Source organism: Lynx rufus, unplaced genomic scaffold, assembly GCF_022079265.1.
Source record: "Lynx rufus isolate CCGP_SWC_20201006 ecotype Redwood Valley unplaced genomic scaffold, mLynRuf1.p SCAF_7, whole genome shotgun sequence".
NCBI classification, from domain to species: Eukaryota; Metazoa; Chordata; class Mammalia; order Carnivora; family Felidae; genus Lynx; species Lynx rufus.
This window is the reverse complement of record NW_025814889.1, coordinates 55,171,749-55,192,470: the sequence shown is the minus strand read 5'-3', so window position 1 is coordinate 55,192,470 and position 20,722 is coordinate 55,171,749. Positions and strand designations below refer to the sequence as shown.

At 38.0% G+C, this 20,722-nt stretch overlaps 1 protein-coding gene across 1 annotated transcript in view; it reads left to right on the top strand.

The window, feature by feature from the left end:
- The window catches only part of GYS2 (glycogen synthase 2), a 51,046-nt gene that overhangs the window by 28,807 nt on the left and 1,517 nt on the right, over positions 1-20,722 (top strand). The window contains exons 8-15 of the mRNA XM_047067334.1: positions 886-992; positions 1,893-1,952; positions 2,889-2,967; positions 3,721-3,834; positions 13,201-13,327; positions 16,636-16,731; positions 17,903-18,066; positions 19,770-19,850. Of these exons, the coding sequence (XP_046923290.1) occupies positions 886-992; positions 1,893-1,952; positions 2,889-2,967; positions 3,721-3,834; positions 13,201-13,327; positions 16,636-16,731; positions 17,903-18,066; positions 19,770-19,850 (828 nt within the window). The remainder of the gene's footprint in view (positions 1-885; positions 993-1,892; positions 1,953-2,888; positions 2,968-3,720; positions 3,835-13,200; positions 13,328-16,635; positions 16,732-17,902; positions 18,067-19,769; positions 19,851-20,722) is intronic.

The window sequence follows — 20,722 nt, the reverse complement described above, 5'->3', positions numbered from 1 at the left end:
TTGAGAGAGAGAAAGAGAGAGTGCAAGCAGGGGAGGGGCAGAGAGAAGGAATCCCAAGCAGGCTCTGCACTGTCAATGTAGAGCCCAATGCGGGGTTTGAAGTCATGAACTCCAAGATCATGACCCCAGCCAAAATCAAGAGTGGGACACTTAACCGACTAGGCCCCCAGGTGCTCCTAATAGTCACTTTATTTTTAAGTGTGAAGAAAAAGCCAATTGCTATTTTAGACATCAAAGATAATTATAATACTTGGAGAAATTGACAGAAAGCATTCTTTCAGATAGTACATTTATTCTTCTCTAATACAGTGGCTATTCCTGGAGTGAGTTTCCTATTCTATGACTTCTGTAGATTTTTTTTTTTAATGTTTATTTATTTTTGAGAGAGAGACAGACAGAGCACAAGCTGGAGAGGGGTAGAGAAAGATGGAGACACAGAATCACAGAATTCGAAACAGGCTCCAGGCTCTGAGCTGTCAGCACAGAGCCTGGTGCAGGGCACAAGCATGAGATCATGACCTGAGCTGAAGTCGGACGCTTAACCAACTGAGCCACCCAGGTGCCCCTCCTATGACTTTTTTTAACCCCCAGAAAAGCACTGTAATTAACAATAGCAGTTGCTCTATATTTTAGCTGGTTAATGAAAATATTTTATGCGTGAATATTCAAATTGTTAGTAAATCTTGACTGAAAGCCCAAATAAAATAATATTTCGGAGTCAGCTTCAGGAAAGTGGGTATAATTTCTCTGTCAATCATAAATAAGTATTCCTTTTATCTAAAGATAATGTAAAACACTATTTTTTTTTTAAGTTTAAGGTCCATCTGTTGATGTTTTCTTTTATCTGTGGTAGTTGACTGGTTGTGTTTCCTAATCCCTCATTAGATGCATAAAAGTGACGTCACAGTGGTGGTGTTTTTCATTATGCCTGCCAAGACAAACAATTTCAATGTGGAAACCCTGAAAGGCCAGGCAGTGCGGAAACAACTATGGTAATCTCATGTCCTATAAATGTTCTCAAGCAATAAGTGTAGAGATTTTTTTAACATGCATAATTTCTGATACATCTTTTTGGACTGTTGTGTTTTTTTTCCCCCTTAATATTATTATAGCACAAATGCTACTCACTTCTCATTAGGCTATTATGTCAGATTATGGAATGCCTATTGGACTATGTTACTGTAAAAGCTTTGGAATGAACCACTGTGGAAGGATAAAACCTCTGTAGAAATCTTTACTATTTTTTTAGACTTTTTTTTTTAACATTTATTTATTTTTGAGACACAGACAGAAACAGAGCATGAGCAAAAGAGGGGCAGACAGAGAGGGAGACACAGAATCCGAAGCAGGCTCCAGGCCCTGAGCTGTCAGCACAGAGCCCAATGCAGGGCTTGAACCCATGAACTGTTATATCATGACCTGAGCTGAGGTTGGACACTCAACCGAGCCACCCAGGTGGCCCTAGAAATCTTTAAAGATGGGTTGAACTTAAAAAAAAAAAAATTCTTGTGAAAATTTAAAAATGAATGTGAAGAGATTAGTATAATGACACCCTACATGCCCATAGCCCAGATTCAACAATTATCACAGAATTTCCCCATCTTGTTACATCTGTACTTCCAGCCACACCCCCTCCCTGCCCTCCACCCTCGCCTGAATGTCATCAAGCAAAAAAATGTGAAGCTCTGTGGGCCGCTCAGCGCAGTTCTGCTGCCTCAGCTCTGGAGGTTTTAATTCAACTAGACTGGCAACCAGGAAAAACAATAGAAGAGCTTGTACCAAAGGACCTGTAATTTCAAAAAATACAGTGACAAAAACATCAGCATGACCATAGCAAAAAAAGATTACAAATTGTGACACTGTTTAAATTCTAAATCTTTCAATTTATACAGGGACATTGCACATTCTGTGAAGGAAAAATTTGGAAAGAAACTCTATGATGCATTATTAAGGTAGGTGCTGGGAATCCTGACCACTTCAAACATTTTAGGGCTCCACTGTTCAAATTTAACAATTTACACTATAATGTGTTTCCTTTGTTCAATATAAAGGAATTAGTAGACTTTGAATATGTATTATGTCATGTGAACAGGTTTTGTTTTCTCTTTCATCTGGCAAATAGTTATAAACAAGATGTACAAATGAGAACATATTTACATAGGTAAATAGGTTCTAATTCAATGGAACTCTCATTAAGGATTAATATGTCAATGTGAAATGGAGGGAGATTTCACAAGATGTTTGAGTCAAAAAATACATTGACTTTATATATTAAATACTTATATTTACTCACATATTAAAATATTTATTAACATTAAGTAATGTTAATTAATCTATATTTACTTTATGAATGATAAACATTAAATACATAATGAAATAAATGAAATATATAAATTTATAAAATAAAATCTAAATAATCAAATCAAATTAAAATGTATTATAAAATAATAATATATATAAAATATATGGATTTTATTATAATATGAAGAGAAAGCTGTGTTATCTTCTGATCGATGGTGGCAGGCATGCATCATTTCCTTTTACCAGTAAAAATATTAACTCATAGATGGACAGTTATGGCCACTTTGGAACATGGTACTCAAGACTAGGCAAAATATAATGAAAATGTCCTCCTCATGGTCAACATTAATGTTTAAAAATTTTTCATTTTCTTTTATGCTATCAAAATTGTTCTTTTATTTTTCTTCATCCTTTAGGAATTTGTCTATAAGCTTCATGAGGAAACCATATGTTTTTATATTTATATTTATATAAAACCATGTTTTATATTTACTTTTGAAGTGCTTGGAACAGAGTCCGACACATAGGAAACATTGAATTAGTGCCAGTTATTTTTATTTTTGTTATTAACATGGTTTTCCTCACAGAGGAGAAATTCCTGACATGAACAATATTTTGGATCGAGATGATGTAACAGTTATGAAAAGAGCCATCTTTTCAACTCAGGTAACAAGGACAAGAGGCCCATCACTTCCCGAGATTGTTAAAATCAATTTAGATCAATATTTGAATTTATTGGAATGGGCTAGTTTGGGAAATGTTTAAGCGTAAGAGCTAGAAAAGTCATTTTTTATGCATTCACCTAAATAACAACTTTGCTTGTTTAATGGGTGCTTTTTAGGGCTCTTTTGAACATTTTCATGGAATGTATCTTGTATCCACTTAAAAAACTTGTTTGGAATGAATATATCCATTTGAAAAACTGTATATATTGCAATGATGATAAAATCATCCCTAAAATTTTCGAAAAGCAGAGTATTTTGAGTCATGATAGAGAAACGGTGACTGTTTCTCAGTTGAGTGAACTTATTGCAAAAAATGGAAGCTAGGTGTCACATCTTGTCACAGTAGTGAGGCATCAGGAACCATCAGAGGTCAGCCCTGCTAGAAGGATCCAGGAAAGGCATCCATCTTGAGTCAAGATTTCAGGACACCTTCATTCTAAATAAATCCTGAAAGTAGTCAAGAAGTCTAGGCCTTTCACGTAGTGGCTGCAGGTGAAAAACAAAGGTATCATAATATCTGAAGGAAGTTCTTCAACCCATTATCCTCCTCTGAAACACACACAAAACTTAGTCATCATCATTACTGTCATTTCATAAGACTGAAGGCTGATGATGTGTTGCCAATGACCTATTGTTGAAATTAGTCACACTCATTCTTTCCACAACTGACATTTTCTTTCCTCTATGACTTCAGCGACAGTCTTTGCCTCCAGTGACCACTCACAACATGATTGATGACTCCACTGATCCCATCCTCAGTACCATTAGACGGATCGGACTTTTCAACAACCGCACAGACAGAGTCAAGGTACAACTAATTGTTTACATAGGGCATTTCAAAATGACATAGAATATATTTTTGAGAGTTTATTAGAAGCCTCCCGTGTTTGTTTTGACACCTATCAGAACTATTTCAGATGATATTTCTTTTAAAAAAATTTTTTTCATTTCATTTCATTTATTTTTGAGAAAGAGGGAGAGAGCATGAGCAGGTGAGGGGCAGAGAGAGAGGGAGACAGAATCTGAAACAGGCTCCAGGCTCTGAGCTGTCAGCCCAGAGCCTGGCAAAGGGCTCGAACTAAGGAACAGGGAGACCATGACCCGAGCCGAAGCTGGATGCTTAACCAACTGAGCCACCCAGGCACCCCTCAGATAATATTTCTAAAAAAATAATTATATTTCCTGTCTTGGGTGATTAAAATATAATGACTATTTTAGTATCATTCTTAACGTTGTACAAGACTGGCAGTAAGAATGAGGAAATTGCCTCATTTTTAATGATACAAATATAATCTAAGAATTACTTTAATTAGTGAATCTCTGAGATGAGCATGACTTTTCTTTGTTTCTTCCTGATAAAGTTCAACTTTAAAGGGATAATACAAGAAGCTTCCGGTTTCAGAGAGTGTGGCTAATGATATTTTTATAGAATTTTCTATAGACCAAGTCATTCTTTTTGACCATTGAGTTTCTACAATGATTAAGCACAGTGTTCATTGCATGAATAAGACCTGGTTTCTGCCACTGTGGAGCTTAGTCTATAGGACATTTACCGAGGGCCAAATATGTTCCAGGTACAGTGCTTGGTGCAGGGCACAATGGTGAACATGTAAATGATAGTTGCTGATCCCTACTCAACCCATTCACCAGTATTCCAGATGAAGTTGTCATAAGCTTTTACCAATCTTTTCAAAGGTCTCACTTTTTCTTCTTTCTTTCACCTTATCAGGTGAACAGAGAATTCAATGAGATCTAAATTCCTTCAGTACCCCTCAAATATAAATCTTGACCTATTATTATTTCTTTTCCTTTAGGTTCTGAGGGTGTTCTGGGACCTCATTCCCCTGTTAGTCCTCCCTTATGCTCCAGATTTACTAGCTCCTTCCCTTGCTGTCATTCCTTAAATATTCTCACGTTAATAAGCAAACAAGCTTTGCCTTAACCTGTCTCCTCTTGATGTTTTTAAATGTTTCTGTCTTTTCCACACTTCTCTGCAAAATTTCTTGGAAAAAAAAATAGTCCATTCGTATATTCATTCCTCATCTTGCATTCACTCCTTGGTACAAGCATGAGTGGGTGTGGCAGAGGCAGACAAGTTAAGGATGCCCCACCAAGTACAGCTGAGAGATGATAAGGGCCCTTTACAAAGGCCATGCCGGAAGTGCTGGAGAGGATGGAACAATGGTGGTTGCCTACAGAAAAGATCACACTTAGTGACCCATGGTCATTGGGAAGGAAAAAGAGGGTGAAGGCAAGGATGATAGCTTCATTATTTAATCAATACTTTCTAAAATCTAAGGAAAGGCATTATCAGAAGCTTGCTTGAGGGTCAGGTCACATCATGAATTGAGTTCTGTTTTTGATAGATTGAGTCTGAGTTACATGTGAGCTATTCAAGTAGAGATGTTTCGTGTATACTTAGAAAACAGAGTCTGGGTTTAGAAGGGAGCTATCAGTGCAGGGGCAGTAGAGGATACCAGGGAATGCCAAACCTGCTGTGCTGGAAGACCAGCTTGAGTGAGCAGAGAAAAGTGTTGACCCAAGAAAACTTCAAGATTTAAGAGATTAGAGGAAAAGTCCGTGGAAGAAAGGAGCAAGAGTTAGAAGAGGAAAAGTATCTCAGAAATTAAGTCAGGAGGAATTTTCATGATAGTAGATAGTAACAGCTCATAGTGCAGAATTAAATGATAGAAGCTGTTTATAAAATATCCCATGCGGTGTTACCCATCCAATTTAAACACATTCTGCACACACACACACACACACACACACACACACACACACTCATGCAAAATATGTGCTATAGAATTATGGGTGACTTATTTTTTCATTTGTGTTTCTGCATTTCCAAAATTTTTACCTGTAGCACACATCACATAATAGGTAGGCTACAAATTTTTCCCTGAAAATGCAGGGATGTATCGCCCAAGGATGCACCATCCTTTACGTTTTTCAGCACGATTGGATCTGCAGAAACATACCTTACTTCAGAGTGTATCAGCACTAATTTGACCTCGTTTTCATGTAATTAGACTGGTCCTTCTCAAGTCCCCCCCCCCACCTTAAAAAGGAAATAGTGGCAGAAGGAAAACTTATGAATTTCTTTTCAGCTTTACAGAACTTTGTATGTCACACTTATATTTAAATCTGTGGTTCTTCCCCTGAGGACTTGTTGGGTGCCTGGCACGTGATATGTATAGTAAATACAGATGGCACAGGGAGCATGGAACCATGGCTGTGGTTCATGCTTCCTTTGCTCTTGGGAAGACTGAGCCTGGAAGGTCTCTTGAAATTAAGAGCTCTGAACAAAGTATGCTTTGCTGACCTGTGTTGTTGTTTTTTTAAGTATAGTAGAAGTGAAGCAATTTCTCAGGAATGGACAAGTACATATTTCTTAAGTATGTCAAATGCTTTCCCAACTCTGTGTCTTTGTTTTTGTTATTCTCTCTTTCTCAAGTGCCCTAACTTCAGCCGCTCTAACAATTCCTTTTGGATCCAACCTAGAAGTCATCTCTTCCTTTATTTGTTCTTAACATGCATTCATCTACTCCAAATAGAACAATTGCCTCCTTATGTGCATCCTCAAGATGATTTCTATCTACTGCAAATTAGGAATCATCACACTGAACTATTTGTATTTTTAAAATATTTATGTCCATTCCTCCAGTGAGACTGGGAGTTCTTTGAGGCAGCGATTATGTCTCATATGAATTTTCTCAGTTTTCATTCTCTGAGAGGCAGACACCAAGACAGAATTAGATGTGGAAACACTTGTTGGTGAAAATGCCTGTGAAGGATAAAGAGGTTGAAGGCAAAGGCAGGCAGGGAAGGGTAGTCAGACAGGTGGAGAGAGCGGGGAGGAAGGATGAGGAGTAAAGACCCACAGACTGCAGCCCAGTTCTAAAAATTGCTCAACCTTTTTTTTTTTTTTTTACAGAAAGTCAAATGTCATTAACAAAAACTAGAATTAATAAAAATTCACAAATAAATGAAAAATATGCACACATGGCAGCACTATGTAGTGACTCATGAGGGGGAAAAACAGACCATTAACATGGCTGGTCAGTTAGGGGAAGGAAACACACACGTGCGCACTCACACACACAGAGGCACATGCACTCCTGTGCCCACACACAAAAATAGTTTTCAACAGTACAATCTATAGCTAACACAGATTCAGAATTATTTTACAGTGCTTCCTTTCTTAATACAAAAGATGCCCATGTGAGGTGTGTGTGCACACACACGCGTGTGTGATTGTGGTTTACTGTTGACTTAAAATATGATAAGTGTTACTACATATGTCTTTTCCCTGTATCTAAACCTTTCCTTTATGTTTTACTTTGACGTGTTTTGTTCACCTACCAGTTTCAGGTTGGTAGGCAGATGGGTGCCTTGCGACAATTTTAATAGGGATTCCTATTCACAGTAGGGATTTTTCCAAACAAATGTCACCCATTTAAAAAGTCATTGTTGAGCAGAAATGAGTTGGCCCTTGTCCCCACCTCTGCCAATTCTATAGGCTAAGAGCAACTGCTGTAGTTTCTCCACAGGGGAGGCAGTTGGGGCTGTCAATCAAGATCCCTTGTCTGGCTTTAATCTCTGCCACTTAATCAGTTTGTAAAATGACATAATGGACTTCAGTCTTCTCATCTGTGAAATGGTAGTCAAATAAACCCACACTCACAGAACTGTTGTGAGGATTAAATAAATGATGGATGTTGCCTTTAATGCAGTACCTGGTGCATAATAATGCAGTATAAATGTTAGCTTTTATCTGTACTTAGCCCCATACTAGCAAATCCTGGTACTCAATGACTCTTAGAAAAGAGGTGTAAACAGTTTGATGAGAGTAGAGAATGGAGGACTTATCTTTGCCTGGAGGACTTGATAACGTTTTATAAAATGGATGACCTGTGAGCTAGATCTTGATTGAGGAGCCAGCGGGAGTTTATCATGTCGGTATCAGTTGATCATGAAGATAACAGGCAGAGGAAGTAGATGAAGAGGCCCAGAGATATAAAAGCACATGGCTTATGTAGAGTGAATGGGGAAGGAAGTTTGTCTCATACAAATTATGTTTATACAGTTACACTCATGAATCTTTTGAGACATTCATTGATTATTATCATAAAGCAAACACTGACACAAGAAATAAAAGAATAACTCCTTCATAACAATATACACTCAAAGCACTGAGATGGATTTGGGTCAATTCAGAATTAGGAATTTTATTTTATGAATGGTATCCTTTAAAAGCTTAACACTAACCTTAAAAGCTTAACTAATGTAAGTGCATATTTGACCACCCGAATATTTATAGAACTCTATCGAGTGATTCTTAACCCTCAGAGTGGAATGATGAGCTCTCCATATGACTGTGGCCATTTGATTCAGGAAGTGTTGCAGATTATTTTGAATTTGAATTTATCATCAATTCTGTCTCGGCAGTGTGTGTAGTGGGGAAACCCCACAGTGCAGATTCCAGGTCTTGACCCTGTGCCACCACTCAGTGAAAGTAAATTAACTTCCTGGGATCTTGATTCCCTCACAGGATAAATATGGTCAGGCAACGTTTTGGTTTTTATTTGTTTTTTCCCTACTGATCCAAGGCCTGCTGTGAGCCAGGTTCTCTGCTAGGGGCTTTTGTACACAGGATCTCATTTAATCCTCCCTATGACCTTGGGCTGACCTCAAACATCCTTTCCTCTGCCCTGGGCCCTTGTAATTGGCTGTTTAGGGCCCACAGCAGCTGTTCTCTTATTTTAGTTGTGCTGTCATTCTGTTTGGCTGGAAACAAAACGAATGAGCCATGATGTTTTCATGTTCCAAAATGGTCTTTGGAGAGTACAAATTTTCCTAGGCTTCCAAATGCCAAAGTAGACACAATGAGTTTTGAATCCCTGTTTGCTGATATTTGCCAGGAGTACAGTGGGCTGCCCATTTGATGACTGCCTGGACACAGTCAGTATCTGTGTTTTTGTTGCTTTTCCTACTGCAGTATTTTGCACATGATAGGAACTCGGGTCTTGCTTTATGGAGGAAAACATTTTACCTATTTTTACTTTGCTATTTGTGTCAATTTTGGATGTTTTACCATTTTATTTTTTAAGTTTAACCTATTTCCTGTTTATGGATCTCCTGCAATATAACTAATGTATATAATTTATTTCTAATGTTTATAATTTATTTCTAAAATTAGGGTAATATCGGGTGCCTGGGTGGCTCAGTCGGTTAAGTGTCCGACTATTGATTTCAGCTCAGGTCATGATCTCACGGTTCATGAGTTTGAGCACCACACTGGGCTCCACTCTGACAGTGCAGAGCCTGCTTGGGATTCTCTCCTTCTGCCCCTCTCCCACTCATTCTCTCTCCCCCCACCCGCCCCTTTCTCTCAAAATAAATAAATAAACTTTAAAATAAAATAAAATAAAGTTAGGGTAATGAGAATATCATGATTCTGCTAGGATTAAGTGAAGTGATATATGAGAACATTATTTATAATATAGAACATATTATATAACTGTTATTGTTCTTATATATCTAAATTAGGGTTTTTCTTGAAAGTAATCTCTTTGGAAAAATATAGAAAAATTTATCTTTGGAAAAATATACACTTATTCTTAATTATATTATATTATGTATATAGGTATGTATATTATGTATATATGCAATATAAACACTATATATTTATATGTATATTATAATATATACACATTATAAGCATATATATATTATAAGCATATATATAAGCATATATATGTTATATATTATATTATGTGTTTATATATGTTTGCATATGATATATATGATGTATATATACACAATATAAATACTATAATATATAGTATATGAATTTTATATATATAATTATAATCCCAATACTTTAAAATCAGATTTTATTTTCTAAACTTTTCTTCTTTTTTTTAAAGTGTATTTACTTATTTTAAGAGAGAGAGAAAGAGCACAAGTTGGGGAGGGGCAGAGAGAGAGAGAATCCCAAGCAGGTTCTGCACTGTCAGCTTGGAGCCAGATGTGCGACTCAAACTCATGAACTGTGAGATCATGACCTGAGTTGAAGTCAAGAGTCGGACACTCAACCAGCTGAGCCACCCAGGTGCCCTCAGATTCTATTTATTTTTAATAACTACTTAACTATGGGGAGAAACTAACAAATTACCTAATAATGATTCAAGAAAAATGTTAATAAATAGGAGAAATAGCAGAGTTCTTTCATCCAAATGACCAGTTAAGTAGCTTTTCTATTCATAACTTTCTAATGATAGCCATTGTCCCCCCTGTCCCTGCCTTTGCATAACATTACAGGTAGCATAGTCCCAGTAGTGGCTCATACCAGCCCATGAGAGCCAATTGCTAAATTTTCAGAAATTTTGTGAGCCAGTTTTAAAAACAGATATTTTAAAAAATTAAATTATATCAACTGGGGCCTGGGTGGCTCAGTCGGTTGAGCGTCTGACTTTGGCTCAGGTCATGATCTCACTGTCCATGAGTTCAGGCCCCGCGTCGGGCTCTGTGCTGACAGCTCTGAGCCTGGAGCCTGCTTCAGATTCCGTGTCTCCCTCTCTCTCTGCCCCTCCCCCACTCATGCTCAGTCTCTCTCTCTCTCTCTCTCTCTCTCTCTGTCAAAAATAAATAAACATCTAAAAATAAAATTAAAAAAAATTTTACTTAAAAAATATTAATCAAAAACTTAAATTATATCAACTTAAAATATAAATCAATTATATTAAAATGAAAGGTAATGCTCAAAAAACATCACATACTTATTGTTTATTACATTCTATGATTACCTATGCACTTGAAGTTATTTATGGCTATTGTGCCCACACGGTGGAAATATTCTATAAGGACGTGCTACTGCCCTTCCTATTTCTGGTTCAGTGACATCACATTGATAACTTGGAACTGGCCATGGTGGGAGTCTCTAGAGAGTGAAGACAGTGAACACTACCCATCATGGCTTGATTAATTGTGTCTCGATTGTCTAGACTTAAGAAAGGGATAAAGTATTAACAATGCAGATTAAGCTTAAAAGGGTTGTGTTTAGGAGCGCCTGCATGGCTCAGTTGGTTAAGCAGCTGACTCCAGCTCAGGTCATGGTCTCACGGTTCATGGGTTCAAGCCCCACATCGGGCTCTGTGCTGACAGCTCAGAGCCTGGAGCCTGCTTCCCATTTTGTTTCTCCCTCTCTCTCTGCCCCTCCCCCACTCATGCTGTCTCTCTCTCTCTCTCTCTCTCTCTCTCTCTCTTTGTCATAAATAAATAAACTTAAAAATTAAAAAAAAAAAGGGGGGTTGTGTCTATGGTTGTTACACAAAATTGTGAGTGGCACAAAAACATGAGGAGATATTTTTCCAGTATTCAAAGGCTAATGTCCAACTCAGGGAAGAAGTCACTCATGTCACCGATGAACCTATGAAGTTCTGACATTTATCTCACATCAGAACTACTACGTTCAGGCATTGAAACCATGTACTAGTTCTGAATACAAGATTTTGGCCAAAGTCAACAAAAGCATTTGGGAGTATTTAATCATCTAGAATTTATAATAAGGGGTACATTACATATATATTTAATAGACTTTATTCTTTAGATAAGTTTTAGGTTCACAGCAAAGTTGAGCAGAAAGTACAGAAACCTCCCATGTACTCCTTCCCTGGGAACATATGTAGCCTTCCCCACTATCAATATCTCCAACCACAATGGTATATCTGTTACAATTGGTGAACCTATATTGACACATTATTACCTACCAAGATCCATAGTTTACATTGTTTGTACCTTCTGTGAGTTTTGATAAATGTATAACATGTATCCATCATTACAAAATCATACAGAATAGTTTCACTGTCCTAAAAATCTTCTGTGCTCTGCCTATTCAACCCTGCCCCCATTTGAGCACTGATCTTTTTATTGTCTCCATAGTTTTGCCTTTTCCAGAATGTCATATAGTTGGAATCATACAATATTTAACCTTTTCAGATTGGCTTTTTTTCACTTAGTAATATACATTTTTTTTTCCACGTACATTTTTCTTCATCGCTTGCTAGCTCATTTCATTTTAGTGCTGAAAAATATTCCATTGTCTGGATGTACTGCAGTTTATTCATTCACTCACCTATTAAAGGATATTTTAACGGCTCCCATGTTTTATCAATTATGAATAAAGCTGATACAAACACTGTGAGTAGGTTTTTGTGTGTACATTTTTTTTTTATTATTTGGAAATTGTATGCTATACATCTTTTATATCAGTAAAATGTGTAGTAAATTTATGTACAAATATATACTTATATTTTGATTTTTCATTCTTAAACATTTACCTGGACACCACTGCTTTAAAAGACCATGGTAAACACTTTGGACTTTACTCTGAGTGAAATGGGAAGCCACTGAAGGATTTTGAGCAGAGGAGGGGTTGGCATTTTTAAAGGTTCCCTCTAGTCGTTGTACTGAGTAGACACCTTGCCAGAATAGAAACAGGGAGATGGATTAGGAGGTGATTACCTCGAGGTGAGAGAGGATTGTGATTTGGGTGAAGGCTTCTAGTCTGATCTAATTTAGATTAGATTCCTAGTATCTCTGTCTCTTAGCTCTGTTACTCTGGGCTAACTCATGCCTGGGGCAATGGAGAATGGCCTATTACATAGCTCTCCTCTTTCCTGCCTGAGGTAGGAGCAATTGAGAAATAAGACAACAGTCAGCCACTAGAAAACAAAATAAAATCTTTATTGTTGGGATGCCTGGTTCGCTCAGTCGGTAGAGCATGTGATTCTTGATCTCAGGGTTGTAAGTTTGAGCCCCATGTTGGGTGTAGAGATTACTTGGAAATAAAGTCTTAAAACAATACCCTTATTGTCAACGAAATCTGGGTTGAAGGATGTAGTTCAGCATGAGAACAAAAACGGGCACATTTTTCCTCCAATCTAGGCCTTGGAACCTGAGGGAAAGTAGGTCCACAGACTAGATACACAGAATGGAGAGAGAGAAAAGCACCCACACTTTTTTCTTTTTCTTTTTACTCCTCTCTCTCTCTCTCTTTCTCCCTGAATCTAGAACACAAGGATTCTACAGTATCAGAATACCAAACGGTAGATTTTTTGCTTTAATTTCTTCTATTCTTTTTTTCTCATTAGAATTTCCCCTTTTTTAGGTGATTTTGCACCCAGAGTTCCTATCCTCCACCAGCCCCTTATTACCCATGGATTATGAAGAGTTTGTTCGAGGTTGTCATCTAGGAGTTTTTCCTTCATACTATGAACCATGGGGTTATACTCCAGGTATATGGCTTGTATAGATTGGGGAATGTTTTAAATTTTATTAATATTTTATGCATATAGATATAATATTCAAAGCTGATATGTAACTCCACTAAGGTTAAATTATAATAATACATTATATTACAAAGAAAAAGAATGTTTTATAAAGATTACATGTTATTGAGTTATCTCTACCAGTCCCAACTATCCATGTAAAGGAGAAATTGACTGCAAGTAAATTTAATATGAAAAACAATGGTCCAGCAAAAGTATTCTCTAAAACTTATTTCAAAGTGGGTTTTTTAAAAATTAATGGATGTATTTAATTTTTAATAGGGAACACATTCACATAGTTAAAGAAATAAATAATATAAGAAGGTGTACAGTGAAAAGTTTTCTTCATACCCTTGTCATTCAAAAAAGAGGTACTTTTAAGATAAAATGCCAATTCAGTGGTAGGTATTATGACCAGTGACATCCTTCCATTCAGGCCCTTTTACCTCTTCATCCTCCTTTTGTTCTTTTCTCTCTAGTGGTGGATTCTTGGATCCGCTATCTGTTTTCCATTTTTGTCCCTTATGAGCATGGTTGTCATTGGTATCAAGAGCACTCAATTTGTATTTGTACAGAAATGCCTATTAAAAAGGAAACAAGTACTTTACATATATGACAATGGAAAGAATGTAACACTAACTTTTCCTTCTCACATTGGCAATCAGAGATTTTCCTTTTTATTTAAATATAATTCCATTTAGAATTTTAAAAGAAAAGGTTCAGAAAATGTTTTTACAAATAATTAATACATTTTGCTTTCTGATCTCAATGTCATCATTGCCCAACTGAGAGGCGGCAGCAGTCAAGGTTAGGGAGATCATAGGTTGAATTATGTAGAGGAAGAATTTTTCTAATCTTTGTATTCTGATCCCAGAATTTCAATATAGATTTTAAAATTCTATATAGGGGATACCTGGGTGGCACAGTCAGTTAAGTCTATGACTTTGGCTCAGGTCATGATCTTGTGGTTCGTGAGTTCAAGCCACACATCCGGCTCTCTGCTGTCACTACAAAGCCCACTTTGGATCCTCTGTCTCCCTCTCTCTCTGCCCCTCCCCCACTCGTTCTCTCTCTGTCTCTCTCTCTCTCTCAAATAAATAGACATCTAGAAGGAAAAAGAATAAAATTCTATATAAATAGGATCTTACTTTACAACAAGAGCAACATGAAGTCTCTGCATCTTTTGACATAAGGCCCTATTCTATCATTTTAAGTTCCACCAAGAATAATTTGCCAGCAGCTGTAAAAACATGAAAACTTTTGGGGGGAAATAGATAAAGGATTATCTCCTCCTGAAATATGGCACAGAAAAGCTATTGATCTAACTCCTCCAGCTATCACTCTTGTAGTTCTAAAAACTGTTATGGGTATCAGTTCACTTTTGTAAAGATGATATCTCCTTATGAAATGCCCACATGTCATCTTAAATTGTTTATAATAGAGTGTCTATCCTTTAAGATACACGAAATGCACATTTTACTGGTGGACTTCACATTTTGTTATTGACTTTTGTTCCTTTTATTTCTAGGAAGTAACATACTTTATTATCAAGGAAGTTTCAAAAATAAAGAAGCACAAAATCAAAGCATGAGTGACTGAGGGATATGGGAAGTCATTTATGTTGGGTAAAGAGCATGTTCTATAAATTACAGAGGACTTTCCACCAAATGTCATTTTATAGGACAAAGATAAACTTAACCCAAATGATAGAGGAGATACATCTAGTGTTTTAAGATAAAGGCCACCAAAGGTGTTATAAAAGATAAGTAGATAGGAAAAGAAGGTTGAGAAATACTCCATAGTGAATGAGTCATTCTCTGTTTTGAATTACCCAAAGAAAGTTGGCCACCCTTCACCTAACCTATAGTTACAGGAATAACAATATCTCTTCTGTGGTATAAGTTTGGTGTTAGCATGTTAGATAACTATTTGTTTTAGAATAACTTTTTATCTGATACTAAGTTTAACATACTCCAGAAAGTATTCATTTAAGTCTGTGTTTTGTGTTTTGAGAAAATCTAATGAATATTAGCACATGCTCCATTAAATTCATTCAATGAACATATACTAAGGTTATGGGTACCTGGTATTTCAATACATGTGTGTTAATGAGTATTTAATAAAAATAAGGTTCAGTGAACTTGTGTGGAATTGTAGGCAAAATTCCTCATACATATATGCATAAGAATTTTTCTGGGAAGGAAGTCCAGGTTTGCATTAGATTCTTGTATGAGTCAATAATCCCTGTCTCATTTTCTCCTCCACCAACCCCTCTCCACCAAATTAGGAAACCACATCTCTCTAGAGGAAATACTTGCAGAGCAGAAGAGAGAAGGAAGGCCACTGTCTAAATTGTATTACTTCTTGAATAGTGGGGAAATCTTTTTTTTTAACCCCAAACTACCAGTCAACCAAGCGTGATTCCATAAACAAATGTAAATTCCTTGTTAAAAATGAAGACATCCTTGTGAGCAGTAACATTTCTTTTTCTAAAAACATTTATTTATTCATTTTAAGAGAGAGAGAAAGAGAGGGTGTCTGCTAGCGGGATAGGGACAGGGAGAGAGAGTTGTCAGTGCAGACCCTGACATGGGCCTCTGTCCCAGGAACTGTGAGATCATATCCTGAGGCACTCAACTGACTGAGCCACCCAGGCACCCTGAGAAGTAATACTTCTTTAAAAACAAACAAGAAAACCAAAACCAAACCAAAACAAAACAAAAACCATATCTGCTATTTTATGAAAAACAAGTTTTGACTAGAAGGTGAGAGAGGACTACATTCAGGGACCACTTGGAAAAGGGGAGGGATGTGTGGCATGGCAGATTAATTTGATAGGAGGAGGTGCTCATGTCCAAAGTCTATTTACTGACACCACAAACTCACCACTTACTTTGAGACATGGCTTAGAATGGAGCAAAAAACAAAACCAGCTGGAATGAGAGAGGCAGTATAGAGTAGCAGTTCCAAACAAGAGCCCTGGAGCTGAGCGCCTGCCTTCAAATCCCAGCTCTACCCCATTCCCTGGCTTTATGACATTGGGCAAATTATTTAACCTCAATTTCTTCATCTGTAAGATGGAGATAATGACAGTCTCACTTCACACGGTTGTTGAGAAGATTAAATGAGTTAATACATGTAAAGAGCTCAGTACTGTGCCTGGTACAAAATAAACATCACTATTACTAGGCAGACTTGGGCTTTTGCCCCCTCTGCGTGCATTAGAGGATATAGGGACTGGTCTGAAGCCAAGCGTTTGTCTATTTCCCCGGCAGCTGAATGTACGGTGATGGGTATCCCCAGTGTGACAACAAACCTGTCCGGCTTTGGCTGTTTCATGCAGGAGCACGTGGCTGATCCTACTGCCTACGGTGGGTGAGGTTTTTCATCATTCACCCAACACAGGGAGAAGTGACTTCTAGCCAAACAAAGCACAGGGTCTTTATGGAGCCTAACTCTAAAGCTATCCTGATGATTAAAGTAATGTTTATACTTCTTGTTTAATTAAAAGTAGATTTAATTATGTGGTTCACAGAAAACATAAAAATGCTGTTAATATTAAATATATAGTCCAAAAGACAAACCATAAAAGGCATGCTAAACTTGGACAAGTCTGGCCCTTTTATCTTTTTATTTTCTGAACTGGTTTGGCCCTTTACTATCTAGAAGTGACATTACAGTAACCATGGCCTTAGAGTATGTAGATTGGTCAGTGTCATTATTTTTTTTTTAATTTTTTTTTTACATTTATTTATTTTTGAGACAGAGAGAGAGCATGAACAGGGGAGGGTCAGAGAAAGAGGGAAACACAGAATCTGAAACAGGCCTCAGGCTCTGAGCTGTCAGCACAGAGCCCGACGCGGGGCTCGAACCCACAGACTGTGAGATCATGGCCTGAGCCGAAGTCGGACGCTCAACCGACTGAGCCACCCAGGCGCCCCAGTGTCATTATTTTAGGGGTCTGTGCCAAGTTAGCAAAATTCACTTAAATTGTTTAAGATGGCGGGAGAATTTGCATACCACCATCTCTGGGTCCATGTTGCCCAGCAGCAAGAAAGGGAGAGGGGATAGATTGTCTGCCGACACATTGCCAATTTCCTGGTCTCCTACCCTTGCATTGTCACGGTTCTCTTTCCTCAGGCTACAGCTGTGGTTCTCAGCCAGTGGTGCATGGTGGGAACACCACGAGGCCTAAAAAAAATCACTGACACCCAGGTCTCACCCCAGAGATTCTGGTTAGTGAGCAGTCCTGGGGAGAATCCCTGATCCAGGGTTTTCCTCTGCTGCCAAATTTTTTAACAAGATCCATTGTGTTGGCTGTGTGTTGGTGACAGTGGTGAACCATTAGGAGGAGATCACGGGAGAAATACAGTCTTGCAAGGGGAAAGATGAAACAGGCAGTGGGGGCTGTCAGGGAGTGGGTAATGCATGTGGCGGTCTGAGATAGAATGTAAGGAATGGGAGAAGAAATATTCCGAGGGAGAAGAAATATTCCAAGGTTAGCCCTACGTTTATCTGTGCTTTGGTTTTTGTGCCCCTCAGGCATTTACATTGTTGACAGGCGGTTCCAGTCTCCAGATGATTCCTGCAATCAGCTGACTCAGTTTCTCTATGGATTTTGCAAACAGTCCCGCCGCCAGAGAATTATTCAGAGAAACCGAACTGAGAGGCTCTCCGATCTTCTGGATTGGAGATACTTGGGCAGAGTAAGCAAGTCTGTGATCAAGAGAGCCACATTAAAAATCCCACTGAGGGGCGCCTGGGTGGCGCAGTCGGTTAAGCGTCCGACTTCAGCCAGGTCACGATCTCGCGGTCCGTGAGTTCGAGCCCCGCGTCAGGCTCTGGGCTGATGGCTCAGAGCCTGGAGCCTGTTTCCGATTCTGTGTCTCCCTCTCTCTCTGCCCCCTCCCTCGTTCATGCTCTGTCTCTCTCTGTCCCAAAAATAAACGTTGAAAAATAAAATAAAATTAAAAAAAAATAAAAATCCCACTGAACTATAAAAATCGAGATTCTTGTCATAATCTACAAAGTCAACTTAGTACCATCATTGTTAAAATCTCCAGTAATGTTTTCACATACTTTTTTACTTACTATAAACTCGCAAAGTCCTAACTTCAAATCTTCATATTTAGTTTGAGCTTATAACAGCAAATCCGTCAGGAGCTAGCTGTGATCTTACCAGTTACTCTATTGTCAGTGCTTAACTTGATGCATTACAGGTATTGGTTCATGAATATGAGGAAAACATCTAAAGAAACATTTGTATCTTGTTTGACTCTAAGCCATAACATGACCATATGCCTCAAATACAGTGGGAATGGGAATAACTTTGTTTTTCAAATGACAAGTACAGAAAATACCTCCTTTCAATTATGCAATAGGTTTGTAAGTACCCAGAGGTCTATATATCTTAGCACTGGATGATTTAATAAAGAATAAGTTGACTTTGCCTTCACATAATAGATCTGTTTAGATATCGCTAAACTCTCCCTGAAAAATGATAGATGTTCCATTTGCAGACTGTCTACACATGCTAATGACAGTGCCTTACAATCCTGGGTGATTAATTGTACTGTCTGCATTTTGTAATAAAACCAGAATGATAAGGCTATTACAAGTTATGTTTCTTACCTAAGGTCTGAAGCAGAATTTAAGTCCAGTTTGTCTGATTATTCAGACCCCACCTTTTCCCCATGTTATACTGCTTTTCTATGGAATGAAGCCAGTGTTTTCAGTCCCCTTAGTGCTCAATTCAGAGTTTTCAGTAAGGTCAGTATGGCTTTTCCCTCCAAAATTTGTTTTAAGTTTATTTATTTATTAGAGAGAGAGAGAGAGAGAGAATCCCAAGCAAGCTCTGTGCTGTCAACATGGAGCCCAATGCGGGACTTGAACCCATGAACTGTGAGATCATGACCTGAGCTGAAACCAAGAGTCTGATGCTCAACTGACTGAGCCATCCAGGTGCCCCTCTCTCCAACTTTCTGTAGTATTTCTTTACCTATTCACTGGAAAATAATAAAACTATAAACTCATTTTTTTCTGTTTTTAAATTTAGGGTGAATAGGTTTTACCACTTTATTTTTTTTTAATTTTTTAACGTTTTTATTTATTTTTGAGACAGAGAGAGAGAGTGAACAGGGGAGGGGCAGAGAGAGAGGGAGACACAGAATCTGAAACAGGCTCCAGGCTCTGAGCGGTCAGCACAGAGCCCGACGCGGGGCTCGAGCTCACGGACCGTGAGATCATGACCTGAGCCGAAGTTGGACACTTAATCGACCGAGCCACCCAGGCGCCCCGGTTTTACCACTTTAAAAATGGATTTTATAACTAGGAGAATAAGATTTTACATAATAACTTAGTTACTGAAATATATAATTTTTTAAACCTGTGAATTGGTTTTCTGTCACAGTATTATCAACATGCCAGGTACCTGACATTAAGCAGAGCTTTTCCAGATAAATTCCATATGGAACCTACATCACCACCAACGGTAAGTGTTTTATGTATTGTGGATTTGTTTTGAAAGCTAAATTTCTTATGTATGGTAAGTCCTACCAATACCTTTGAATTTAGAAGTAGTTAAATACACAAACTATTATACTTTTTTCATAATTTTGCCCTAAAGCAAAGAATAGAGGAACCAACAGATCAGACCAAGTCAAAGCCCTTGATTCAGAGTTAGCCTTATGCAGATGGGCAGACAGTCAACTAATTCATGTTGTTGAAGCACTCCCACATTAAAACTCTCCCTGCTTTAGTGCTTGAAACTGCTTTGTTAGACCCCCATTCTCTTGAGAGTTCTTAAGAAATGAACTGCCCTGCTTTCATAGCCAGTGAACTCGCTATCCAAGGAAATGTTGAGATACAGGTGACTACTTGGCAAGAGAAAGAGTGAATTCAGGAACCACAGGAGGAGTTGGATTAGATGAGTATTCATGTACCAGTCAGCAGTGCCCCCAGGAGTCTTCTTCTGAAGTTCACTTAGATATCTATATTCATGAGACCAGCATAGGCTACTTGTCACCACATTCTCTTAGAAGGATGTAAGATAGGAAACACAGCTTGAAGTAGGGCAGCATCAGACATTTCTCTTCAGTGGGATTCATTCTTATAGCCGTCTACATAGCAGTCCAAAAGTTACACTTCTTTGCCACCCTATCCACCAGGTAAAAGCTTAGGTGTAAAAAAGATGAAACCTATATTATTAGGTATGAGATCTATCTTAGCTTAGTAGTTTTATGCCTCCCCCCCCCCCCCCCGCCCAGGAGCCAATATCTCACAGCTTCCATGATCTCCACAAAGAATATGTACAGTTATAAGAGTCATCAAATTCAGGGATTCCCCAAAGCTATAATCCTTGTC